Raw genomic sequence first — 13,175 nt, forward strand, 5'->3', positions numbered from 1 at the left:
TTTACATTCCCACCAACAGTGTAGGAGGGTGCCCGTTTCTCCACATCCTCGCCAGCATCTAGAGTCCTCTGATTTGCTCATTTTAGCCACTCTGACTGTCGTGAGGTGGTATCTCAGTGTGGTTTTGATTTGTATTTCCCTGATGAGGAGGGATGCTGAGCATCGTTTCATGTGTCTGTCAGCCATCTGGATGTCCTCTTTGGAGAAGTGTCTGTTCATGTCTTCTGCCCATTTCTTCGCTGGGTTGTTTGTTTTTCGAGTGTGGAGTTTGGTGAGTTCCTTATAGATTTTGGATATTAACCCTTTATCTGATATGTCATTTGCAACTATCTTTTCCCATTTCATTGGTTGCCTATTAGTTTTATGGATTGTTTCCTTTGCCGTCCAGAAGCTTTTAATCTTGATGAGGTCCCAACAGTTTATTTTTGCTCTTGCTTCTTTTGCTTTTGGGAATGTGTCAAGAAATTGCTGCAGTGGAGGTCAAGGAGGTTGTTTCCTGCTTTCTCCTCTAGGGTTTTGATGGTTTCCTGTCTCACGTTCAAGTCCTTTATCCATTTTGAGTTTATTTTTGTGTATGGTGTGAGAAATTGATCTAGTTTCATTCTTCTGCATGTTGCTGCCCAGTTCTCCCAGCACCATCTATTAAAGAGACTGTCTTTTTTCCATTAGATACTCTTTCCTGCTTTGTCAAAGATTAGTTGGCTGTACACTTTTGGGTCCACTTTTGAGTTCTCAATTCTGTTCCATTGGTCTATGTGTCTGTTTTTGTGCCAATACCATACTGTCTTGATGATGACAGCTTTGTAGTCTGGGATGGTGATACCTCCCATTTTGGTTTTATTCTTTAGTATTACTTTGGCTATTCGGGGTCTTCTGTGGTTCCATACAAATTTGAGGATGGTTTGTTCTAGTTTTGAGAAGTACGCTGGTGCAATTTTTATTGGGATTGCATTGAATGTGTAGATTGCTTTGGGTAGTAATAACATTTTAACTATATTCATTCTTCCGATCCATGAGAATGGAATGTTTTTCCATTTCTTTGTGTCCTCTTCAATTTCCTTCATAAGTTTTCTATAGTTTTCATCATACAGATCTTTTATATCCTTGGTTAGGTTTATTCCTAGGTGCTTTATGGTTTTTCTGTGCAATTGTGAATGGGATCCGTTTCTTGATTTCTCTTTCTGTTGCTTCATTGTTGGTGTATAAAAATGCAACTGATTTCTGTACGTTGATTTTGTACCCTGGAACTTTGCTGAATTCTTGGATCAGTTCTAGTAGGCTTCTGGTGGGGTCTATCGGGTTTTCTATGTAGAGTATCATGTCATCTGCGAAAAGTGAGAGTTTGACTTCTTTGCCGATTTTGATGCCTTTGATTTCCTTTTGTTGTCTGATGGCTGATGCTAGGACTTCCAGCACTATGTTAAACAGCAGTGGTGAGAGTGGACATCCCTGTCGTGTTCCTGATCTCAGGGGGAAAGCTCTCAGTTTTTCCTCATTGAGGATGATGTTAGCTGAGGGCTTCCCATAGATGGCTTTTATGATGTTTAAGTAAGTTCCTTCCAACCCGACTTTCTCAAGGGTCTTTATTAAGAAGGGATGTTGTATTTTGTCAGATGCTTTTTCTGTATCTGTTGACAGGATCATATGGTTTTTATCTTTTCTTTTGTTGATGTGATGTATCACATTGATTGATTTGCGAATGTTGAACCAGCCCTGTAACCCAGGAATGAATCCTACTTGATCTTGGTGGATAATTCTTTTTATGTGTTGTTGGATTCGATTTGCAAGTATCTTGTTGAGGATTTTTGCATCCATATTCATCAAGGATATTGGCCTGTAGTTCTCTTCTTTTGCTGGATCTCTGTCTGGCTTGGGAATCAGAGTGATGCTGGCTTCATAGAATGAGTCTGGAAGTTTTCCTTCAATTTCTGTTTTTTGGAATAGCTTGAGAAGAATGGGTATTAATTCCGTTTTAAATGTCTGTTAGAACTCCCCTGGGAAGCCATCAGGTCCAGGGCTTTTATTTGTTGGGAGATTTTTGATAACTGATTTGATTTCTTCACTAGTTATGGGTCTGTTCAGATTTTCTATTTCTTCCCGTGTGAATTTTGGTAGTGAGTGTGTGTTTAGGAATTTGCCCATTTCTTCTAATTTGAAGAAATTCAAATTAGAATCTTCAAATTCTGTCCAGTTTGTTGGCATATAATTTTTCATAGTATTCCCTGATAATTGCTTGTATTTCTGAGGGGTTGGTTGTAATAAGTCCATTTTCATTCATGATTTTGTCTATCTGAGTGCTCTCTCTTTTCTTTTTTAGAAGTCTGGCTAGGGGCACCTGGGTGGCTTAGTCGGTTAAGCGTCCGACTTTCGCTTAGGTCATGATCTCGCGGTTCGTGGGTTCGAGCCCCGCGTTGGGCTCTGTGCTGACTGCCAGCTCAGAGCCTGGAGTCTGTGACTTCCTCTCTCTCTGACCCTCCCCTGCTCACGCTGTCTCTCTTTCTCTCTCCTAGAAATAAATAAAACATTAAAAAAAATAAAAAGATAAGTCCGGCTAGAGGTTTGTCAATTTTGTTTATTTTTTCAAAGAACCAACTCTTGGTTTCATGGATCTGTTCAATTATTTTTTTGGTCTCTATGTTGTTTATTTCTGTCCTGATTTTTACTGTTTCTCTTCTCCTACTGGGTTTGGGGCGCTCTTGTTGCTCTGCCTCAAGTTCCTTTAGGCGAGTTGTTAGATTTTGCACTTGCACTTTCTCTAATTTCTTGAAATAGGCCTGGAGTGCAATGTACTTTCCTCTTAGGACTGCCTTTGCTGCATAGGATAATATCTTTCTGATCTTGGCACTGGGAAGACTGACTTTTTTAAAAGATTCGTAAACTTGGTGACATTAAAATATTAAAATGTGCCTAACAAGAGAAATATATTCCACACAAAGGCTTGTACACGAATATGTATAGCAGGGTGATTAATACTAGCCCCAAACCAGAAGCAACCTAAATGTCCACCAACTAATGAATAGATAAACAAAACATGGTGTATCCATACAGGGGAATATGATTTGACCATAAAAGGAATGAAGTACTAAAACTGCTGAAATGTGGATAAACTTTGTAAAGATTATGCGAAGTAAAAGGAGCCAGATACCAAAGACCACATACTGTATGATTCCATTTATGAGAAATGTCCAGAACAGGTAAATTCATAGAGACAGAAGGCACCCAGGCACCCCAAAATACATAGTCTTCTAAATACAACACTCTACCCTAAAAAAAACCTCTTGTACACATGCAGAAGGAGACCTTTATGAGAGGACTCGGGAGCATGGATCTGACTGACAGAAAATGGAAATGTCCCTGAGGTTTGTGAACAGGAAAATGGATAAAGAGTAGTTAGAATGCAATACCGCACCGCATTTAAATTCACGTGCTGGAGAAAATCATGAATTTCATGAACAAAATGAAATTCATTCATGCCGCCCAGTGTTTACAGCAGCACTATGGACAAGAGCCAAAGTATAGAAAGAGCCCAAAAGTCCATCAATGGATGAATGGATAAAGAAGATGTAGTATGTATATATATATACACAGTGGAAGATTCCTTGGCAATCAAAAAAGGATGAAATCTTGCCACTTGCAGGTACTTGGATGGAACTAGAGGAACTAGAGGAACTAGAGGAACTGCTAGGCGAAATTAGTCAAAGACAACTATCACGTGACTTCACCCATCTGAGGACTTCAAGAGATGAAACAGATGAACGTAGGAGAAGGGAAGCAAAAATAATGTAAAAACGGAGGGGGACAAAACATCAGAGGCTCTTAAATACGGAGAACAAACAGAGAGTTACTGGAGGGGTTTTGGGGAGGAGATGGTCTAAATGGGCGAGGGGCGGGTGTTAAGGAATCTAGTCCTGAAATCATTGTTGCGCTATATGCTAACTAACTTGGATGTAAGTTTTTAAAAAAAGTAAATTTTTAAAAGACTAAAATAAAATAAAATTTATTTAATTGGAGTACAAATAAATAAATTCACGTGCTGGAGAAAAAATCTTTTTAAAAATTTGTAAAGCAATGCGTGTTGTATCATAATACCTTTACAAATTCGAAATATGTTTTTGTATTTATATGTTTCTACATGGAGTAGCGTAGCTATGAATGGAGTGAGAACAAATTCAGGATAGTAATTCTCTCTGGAGTAGACACGGGTGAAATGGGGTAGAAGAAAGTACACAGCAAACGTTAACTGTTTCAATATTTAATCTCCTTGATTTTTTTTTTCCTCAACATGCCTTTGTGATTCATCCGTGTTGATAAAACATAGTAGCATCAATTTTTAAAAAAATTTTTTTTACATTTATTTATTTTTGAGAGAGTGAGACAGAGCGTGAGCGGAGGAGGGGCAGAGAGAGGAGACACAGGATCTGAAGGAGCTCCAGGCTCTGAGCTGTCAGCACAGAGCCCGATATGGGGCTCAAACCCCTGAACCACCGTGAGATCATGACCTGAGCCGAAGTCCGATACTTAACCGACTGAGCCTCGCTGGCGCCCCAGTAGCATCGATTTTTAAGAAGAGTAAATGTCAGTATGTTTCATAAGCCTGTGTTGTTACCTTCCTCAAAATTCTGCTTCATGCCCTTATGGGATTTCGTTTTATCAACGAAGTCATGCAGATGCTTGATTTCTAAAAACAAACTTTTTTTTTCTTTCTAGAAGACTCAAGAATTTCTTCCTCTTTAGAACCAAAACATTTACCAAAACATAACTAGCCATGGGACTTCTTTCACTGACTAGTTCTTAAACATAGTGAGCAGCTATTTTAGCTTCCAGCAACATTTTCTTCTTGTTCTACCGTGATAGTAACAATAAACTCCGGTTTAAAAATTGATGCAAGGGGCGCCTGGGTGGCTCAGTCGGTTAAGCAACTGACTTCGGCTCAGGTCGTGATATCACGGTTAGTGGGTTCGAGCTCCGCATCAGGCTCTGTGCTGACGGCTAGCTCATAGCCTGGAGCCTGCTTCGGATTCTGTGTCTCCCTCTCTCTCTGACCCTCCCCTGCTCACGCTGTCTCTCTCTAAATAAATAAATAAAACATTTAAAAAATAAATAAATAAAAAATAAAAATTGGCACAAAATACACCTTTCACTTTTTAAAGAACACATTATTTCGTGAAGAAATATTCCTACTTCTAAAATAATGAGACAGGGAAAACATGTCAAAGCTTAAATAAAGACTGTGTTATTTAACTCACAGTATAACTTCCAGGCCTCTTAGAAATCTCGTGTCGAATTCATCCTTTTTTTCCTCTTCGATTTTTCATACCCACTGTGTACTAATGTTTTCTGCTTAACAAAAGATGCCTAAGAAGTCCAGCGGTATTAATGCTCTCACAGCGAGCACGCCGTCCACATGCCTCGGAAGTGTGCTTTTGTTTTCAGAAACCATTATTTACCGAAACTGGCATCGTGGAAGCCACAAAGTGGAGGCTTCCTGCATGTCTCCTGACTTCGCATCAAAGAAAAACAGAGCTGCACACCCACCCCACCCTCCATTACTGAAAATCCATAAAACAAATGTGCTGTTAATAGGCCAAATTACTTATCTAAAATGGTAGAAAGAGTGGAAAGGAAAGCCATATAATAAAAAGGATAGGAAAGATGGTACAGTGGCAATAGCCAGATAACGCAAACTTAATATCTTTTTGAAAAACTTTTTTAAAGATTTTTTTTTTATGTTGATTTATTTTTGAGAGAAAGAGGCAGACACACGGAATGCGAGCAGGGGAGGCGCAGAGAGAGAAGGAGACACAGAATCCGAAGCAGGCTCCAGGCTACAGCTGTCAGCACAGAGCCCGATGGGGGACTTGAACTCATGAACCGTGAGATCATGACCTGAGCTGAGGTCGGACGTTTAACGTACTGAGCCACCCAGGCGCCCAAGATTTTATTTTGAAGTAATCTCTACATCAATGTGGGGCTTGAATGTATAGCCCCGAGATCAAGAGTCACAGACTCCTGAGCCAGCCAAGTGCCCCCATTTTGAAATTAATAAGGAACTAAAAGCCTTCCTGCTTTAAAAGCAAGAACACAGCAAGGATGTCTGTTCTCCCCCCAGTTTAACATTGGATGTTAGGTATCAGGTGATGATGCAGTTGGACAAGGGGAAACAACCAGAGGCCTAAGAATCCGAAGAGAAGTGGTAAGACTCGCCATCTGCAGAAGATAAGAGAGTACACCCGGAAATGCCAACAGAATGACTGTGAAGCTAATGCAAACACAGAAGAATTCAAATCCTAGAAAAATAAAGAATTAGTGTAAAAAAGAATAGCCTTCAGATGTAAAAGAACTCTTATGATACCAAAATAAAAAAACAAACCAATTTAGGGGCGCCTGGGTGGCTCAGTCGGTTAAGCGTTGGACTTCAGCTCAAGTCATGATCTCACAGTTCATGGGTTCAAGCCCCGCATCGGGCTCTGTGCTGACAGCTCGGAGCCTGGAGCCTGTTTCAGATTCTGTGTCTCCCTCTCTGTCTGACCCTCCCCTGCTCACACTGTCTCTCTCTCTCTCTCAATCTCTCTCTCTCTCTCTCAGAAATAAATTTTTTAAAAAAATTATAGGGGTCCTGGGTGGCTCAGTCGGTTGGGCGTCCAACTTCAGCTCAGGTCATGATCACACGGTTTGTGGGTTCGAGCCCCGTGTCGGGTTCTGTGCTGACAGAATCTGGAGCCTGATTCAGATTCTGTATCTCCCTCTCTCTCTGACCCTCTGCTGCTCATGCTGGCTCTCTTCCTCTCTCAGAAATAAATAAAACATTTAAAAAAATTTTTAATTAAAAAATAAAAAACCAATTTATTTTTTTAAGTTTATCTTGAGAGAGAGAGAGAGAACAGTCGGGGAGGGGCAGAAAGAAACGCGGACAGAAGATCCAAAGCAGGCTCTGCTGACAGCAGGGAGCCCAATGTGGGGCTCAAACTCACGAACCGGGAGATCATGACCTGAGGAAGTCAGACGCTTAACCGACTGAGCCACCCAGGCGCCCTTAAAAAACAAACCAAGTTAAAAGCAGGCAAAAGATCTCAGTAGATAGGTCTCTAAAGAATATGTACAAATAGCTAATAAATACATGAAAAAATACTCAAGTGTCGTTAGCCGCTAGCAAAATGCAAATCAAAGCCACAGTGAGCTACCACTTCATACCCCCTGAACTGGCAAGAATAAAAAGGACAGACAGGTGTTGGCAAGGATGTGGGGAAACCTCCCAACATTGCCGGTAGGAATGTCAAATGGTGCGGCTACTTTGGGAGACAGTTTGGGACCTCTTCAGAATGTTAAAAATAGAGTTAACGTATGAGAGCCTTTCCGTTTGTAAGTATCTACGCAAGAGAAATAAAAACAGACGTGCACAGAATGTGCACAGTGGGATTATTTATAACAGCCAAGAAGTGCAACTAACCTAGGTGGTCATCGATTGACGGATAACAAATGGCCCTATGTCCCCGTTCAATGGGCCGTTATTAAGCTGCAGAAAGGATTGAAGTGTTGATACTGACTACGACCTGAATGAGCCTCACAGACATCATGCCCGGTGAGAGAAGGCAGTCACCAAAGAACACATGCTGTATCGTTCAGAAGAGGTGTATCCACAGAGACAGGACCTAGGTGGGTGAGCACACGTCTAGGGCTGGAGGGTGTGGGATATGGGGGGTAAGGAGGGCTTCCTCTTACAGTGATCCAGACATTCTGAAGTTAGTAGTGACCATTGTACAACCTGATTATGCTGCAAACCACTGGATCGTTCGCTTTAAGCAGGTGACTTCATGATGTATCAGTGATGGTTCAGTGAAGCTATTAAGAAAGTAATAGCCTCGGGAAGCCTGGGTGGCTCAGTCAGTTAAAGTGTCTGACTTTAGCTCAGGTCATGATCTTGCAGTTCATGAGTTCGAGCCCCACGTTGGGCTCTGTGCTGACAGCTGGGAGCCTGGAGCCTGCTTCAGATTCTGTGTCTCCCTCTCTCTCTGACCCTCCCCCACTCACACTCTGTCTCTCTCTTTCAAAAATAAATAAACATTTTTTTAAAATGTTCAATATATTCGGGGTGCCTGGGTGGCTTAGTCGGTTAAGCGTCCGACTTTCGCTTAGGTCATGATCTTGCGGTTCGTGGGTTCGAGCCCCGTGTCGGGCTCTGTGCTGACTGCCAGCTCAGAGCCTGGAGCCTGTTTCAGTCTGTGTCTCCCTCTCTCTCTGACCCTCCCCTGCTCACGCTGTCTCTCTCTCTCTCTCTCCTAGAAATAAATTAACAAAAAAAAAACCATTAAAAAAAATGTTCAATATATTCTTTGCTACATCTGACTGGCTCAGTCTATAGAGCATGCAACTCAATCTTGGGGTTGTGGGTTCGAGCCCCACACTGGGTATAGAGATTACTGAAAAATAATATCTTTAAAATATTCCTTGATACAGAATGATCTCAAATGACATTTAAATGTCATGTTTCATGCAGTCTCACTGTTAGAAACCAAGAAGAACAGAGACCCAGGAGGGCCTCCCATGAACTCGTACGAGAAGACCTTCCAACCTGTGAAGAAAGGTAACGTCTCATTGTTTAGCTTACTAAACTGACAGAAATGCTAGCCTTCTTATTTTTATTTTTTTTGCATTGGAACACAGTTTCTCTTACTGCAATTTAATAACAAATCATAATGTGGCACCACATCTTCTCTCTGCAGAATTCATTATGTGACAGAAAAATTAGTTCCATTATTAACCGCATCCCTGCTAATCACAAATATAAATCGATGCTTCTTGACTAAACATGACATTATCCTATTTTCACATGGTAGACTTTTAAAAAGACCATGGTGAGGGTCGCCTGGGCGGCTCAGTCGGTTAAGCGTCTGACTCTGGCTCAGGTCATGATCTTGTGGTTCGTGAGTTTGAGCCCTGCATCAGGCTCTGAGCTGTCAGCACAGAGCCTGGAGCCTACTTCAGGTTCTGTGTCTCCCTCTCTCTCTCTCTCTCTGCCTCTTCCCTGTTCATTCTCTGTCTCTCTGTCTCTCAAAAAAAGAAAGAATAAACATTTTTTAAAAACTTTTTTAAGTGTTTCATTTATTTTTGAGACAGAGCATGAGTGGTGGAGGGGCAGAAGTGGTTTTTTTCTGCATTCTTTATCTTATTTATCCTTACCCAGACTTTTCAAAGTCTGGGAAGCATATTAAAATCTTCCACAATTTGGGGCACTTGGCACGCTCAGTTGGAAGGGTTTGAGGCTCTTGATCTCAGGGTCGTGAATTTGAGCCCCACATTGGATGTGGAGATTACTGAAGAAATAAATAAAAACTTAAAAAAAAATCTTAACACAGTTTATGAGTTTAAAAAATTTTTTTAATGTTTTATTTATTTCTGAGAGAGAGAGAGAGAGAGACAGTGTGAGCAGGGGAGGGTCAGAGAGAGTGAGACACAGAATCTGAAGCAGGCTCCAGGCTCTGAGCTGTCAGCCCAGAGCCCCATGTGGGGCTTAAACTCATGAACCATGAGACCATGACCTGAGCCGAAGTCGGACGCTTAACCGACTGAGCCACCCAGGCGCCCCAAGAAGGATCATTGTTAACTGATCTCAATATATTTAAAATATAAGTAAACATAAACTAAAACAGGGAGTCCAAAATTAAGAATAGCAGGTCCCCTCGTGGAGGAGGGCGCCAGGCCAGCAGCGTGTGGGCAGGACGCCAAGGCAGGTGTGGCTGTTGAGGGTGCTGTTCACTCTCAAGGTGAATGCTGAACTCACAGTGGGTGTTTGTCACCCTTTGTAACTTGCAGTTATAGAGCATATTCTTTTCTCTCTTTAAAATTCTCTTTCCAATGTAAATCTTTTCTTAATGCTTATTTTGAGAGAGAGACAGAGAGTATGAGCAGGGGAGGGGTGGAGAGGGAGGGAGACACAGAATCAGAAGCAGGCTCCAGGCTCTAAGCTGTCAGCACAGAGCCCAATGCAGGGCTTGAACCCACAAACCTTGAGATCACGACCTGAGCTGAAGTCCGACGCTCAAGCAACTGAGCCACCCAGGCGCCCCGTCTCTTTCCAGTTTTAAAAACCACTAAAGAGACACAGTCCCGTTGCTGTTCTGGAAGGCGGTGTGCTGAGGTCTGACTTAGCCCTGTCACAGGGGACTGGAGAGTTCTGGTCAGATGCTTCTAGAATTTTTCTTCACTGTTACAAGTTTAAAGCTTTGCCAGGACTCCTCTAGGTGCAAACCCGTGTGTTCTGAGCAGTTATTCTAGCGCTTGGTTTGCAAGCACTTTGGCCGTGGCCATGCCCTCCAGCTAAGCAATTTGAAAGCCGTGCACTCCAGCAAAAACAGTTCCGTAGTCACGGCTGTTTGCTAAAGGCTTCAGGAAATGAGAACAGCGCTCTCTTCCCAAAAGGGCCTGGGCACACGCTTCCATTCTCAGATGGGGCGAAAGCTGTGTTTCTAGCGATGAATTTCAAAGGGATCACCAGTAACATGGGTCCATCCTGCCCCTTGCTTTCTGTCCCCACTGAAGCCCCAGCCCCACTCTGGAAGAAGTGAACGCGTGGGCACAGTCATTTGACAAGGTGGTGCTCACTCCGGCGGGGAGGAACGCCTTCCGGGAATTCCTCCGAACGGAGTTCAGTGAGGAAAATATGCTCTTCTGGATGGCGTGTGAGGAACTGAAGAAAGAAGCTAACAAGACCATTATTGAAGAGAAGGCCAGGATCATCTATGAAGACTACATTTCTATTCTTTCTCCTAAAGAGGTAGGTACCCACCAAAGCTTTCCTCCCAGGGGGCCGTGGCTCAAATGATCCCCCTCACTGTTGGGTCACCTGAGATGGTGGAGAAAACACCCATAGTGTCCGGGTGCCTTTGACTGTGGCCTCACAGGCGGGCTTTGAGTGCCCCGCTACACTCTCTGAAAGACTTCGTGCATTTTTCTGGAAAAATAGCATTCGTGACTTTCATCAGATTCTCCAGAAGGGGGAGTCTATGCATTTTATTGTAAATACTGTTTAAAAATTATTCTACCCTGTAAGCATTAAACAAAAGTATCCTTTTCTTCTGAGCAAAATCTTTTTTACAGCTATTTTTATTTTAGGTGAAATAGCATCGCTGATGTGATACGGAGGCTGCGTAGGTTTTCCCTACGGCGTCCTTTCCTGTGTCAGAGAAACTACCAGATGGGTGAAATCAATCAAGTTTCCATCGCCCGCTTTTTGTTCCTTCAAAGGCAGAATCTGAGGGGTCAAGTTGATCTCAAAACCTAGTGTCTTGTAGCTCCGATTGTGAAATCACCCATTATTTCACACTCTGTGCTTCTAACAATATAAAGTCAATAAGCTTCGGTCAAGGGGGCAGACAGACGTGGAGCCCCTGGTGTGTGACATGGGCTGGGGGAGTGCACTGTCAATGGGGGAGGAGGGAAGGGAATGAGGCAGAGGTCCTAGAAGAGACCATGGACGGACTAAGGACATGGGGCGGAAACTACCAGAAACACGACGGGTGGACTAGGTGTGCCAAGGACAGAAGCGGGCCATCGGGTGACCTGGAAGACTGTCGTGTGGCTTGCAGAGTGTGGCATGTTCACCAAACCGTGAGCGCCTGCACACGGTGGAGGCAGGAAGAGTGTGTAGAAAAGGGGGTGGTCCCAGAACATCGAGGGGCTTGGGGGCCATGCTGGGGTTTCCTGACTGTTATCTCAGGAAGCCCTTTGAGTTTAGCCTGGCAACGTCATCGAATTGGGGTCTTCGAGAGACCAGTATGGCCGCAGAATGGAGTAGGAGGAGAAGACGAGAGGCAGCGGGGGTTGGCAGGCTTATTCACTAGTGTAGACGGGACCCGAGGAGCCGGATTGGGGTCAGCCTAAGGGAAACCAGAGAGGTGGGGTTTGATTTGAGGTGAGTCCCAGCCTCTGGACGATTCCCACGTGTCCGGGCAGACTGGACGGTGGCACAGCTCGTGGAAATTGGGTAGAGGGGCTGGGATCGTGCCCGGGAGAAAGACCACCGGGCCAACTTCGCTTACTTACGTCTGTGTGTTTAAGTTGGACATACTCCGGTGATAGATGTGTGAAGGTGGAGTTCAGAAAGTCCTTTCCATTTTGGATGAATAGAGGCAAGAGAACTCTTATACTTCAATTTATGGCTTCTACATATTATTTTGTCATGATTTTTCCTTATTTTTTCTGAGCTACGATTTTCATCGCTTTTTTTTTTTAAGTTTTTTATTTATTTCTGAAAGAGAGAAAGACAGTGTGCGCAGGAGGGGGTCAGAGAGAGAGGGAGACACAGAATCCGAAGCAGGCTCCAGACTCTGAGCCAGCCGTCAGTACAGAGCCCGATGTGGGGCTTGAACCCACAAACCGTGAGATCATGACCTGAGCCAAAGTCGGATGCTTAACCGACTGAGCCACCCAGGCGCCCCCATTGCTGACTTTTAAAGCATCATATAACCAAAACACTCAATATCAAATGTGTGAAGCAAAAAGGATATACAAAGATGACCCTTTCTTCCCAACTGGAAGTGTCCATTACTTGAAATAGAAAAGCATGACATATTTTTAATAGCTTAGATTCTGGGGTGGGATTCACATGAGTCTGAACCCTGGTTCTCTCATTTAATGGCTCTATAACCTTTGGTATATTTCGGCACCTCTCTGGACGTCTGTTTCCTCATCTGTACACAGGAGGCATCACCAGTTTCCCGCTCGTCTGGGAGGGTTCCAAGGGAGGATGGACGCAAAGCCCCGGCATGGCCCCGAGCACCGTCGTCACACCCTGGATGGCCTCTTCGTGAAGCTACCTCCCTTCATTCCATTGTCCCGAGCAGACACCCCCCAGCCCGTCTTCGTGCGGAGCGGTAGCTGTAGCCATTCCGTGCGTGCCCTGCTCCGTGTGAACCAAATGGTCCTCAGTGGTTTCTGCACCACATCCGTTTACTTCTCCAACAAGAGCAGGCGATTTCTTCCTCAGCCAATGACATGTATCAGGCCCCTCCTTCGGCAGGAGCTGTGTCCCTGGGCACCCGGCCCTGACTCTCAAGAAGCTTCTACCTGAGGATTGCCTAGTGCTGAGGGCCGCTGTGGGAATGAGCTCGGGGGCAAGGGGCCGACAAAGGTTCTTGACCCAGAAGGGAAGGATGTGTGAGTTCAGTTCATGGGGAAGG

General features: G+C 43.8%; 1 protein-coding gene across 1 annotated transcript in view; it reads left to right on the plus strand.

Annotated features, from left to right (window-relative positions):
- Positions 1-13,175, plus strand: part of RGS20 (regulator of G protein signaling 20) — a 51,624-nt gene that overhangs the window by 36,450 nt on the left and 1,999 nt on the right. The window contains exons 3-4 of the mRNA XM_039222441.1: positions 8,495-8,581; positions 10,537-10,771. Of these exons, the coding sequence (XP_039078372.1) occupies positions 8,495-8,581; positions 10,537-10,771 (322 nt within the window). The remainder of the gene's footprint in view (positions 1-8,494; positions 8,582-10,536; positions 10,772-13,175) is intronic.

Source organism: Hyaena hyaena, unplaced genomic scaffold (genome assembly GCF_003009895.1).
Source record: "Hyaena hyaena isolate Hyena2069 unplaced genomic scaffold, ASM300989v1 scaffold_1127, whole genome shotgun sequence".
In the NCBI taxonomy this organism is placed as follows: Eukaryota; Metazoa; Chordata; class Mammalia; order Carnivora; family Hyaenidae; genus Hyaena; species Hyaena hyaena.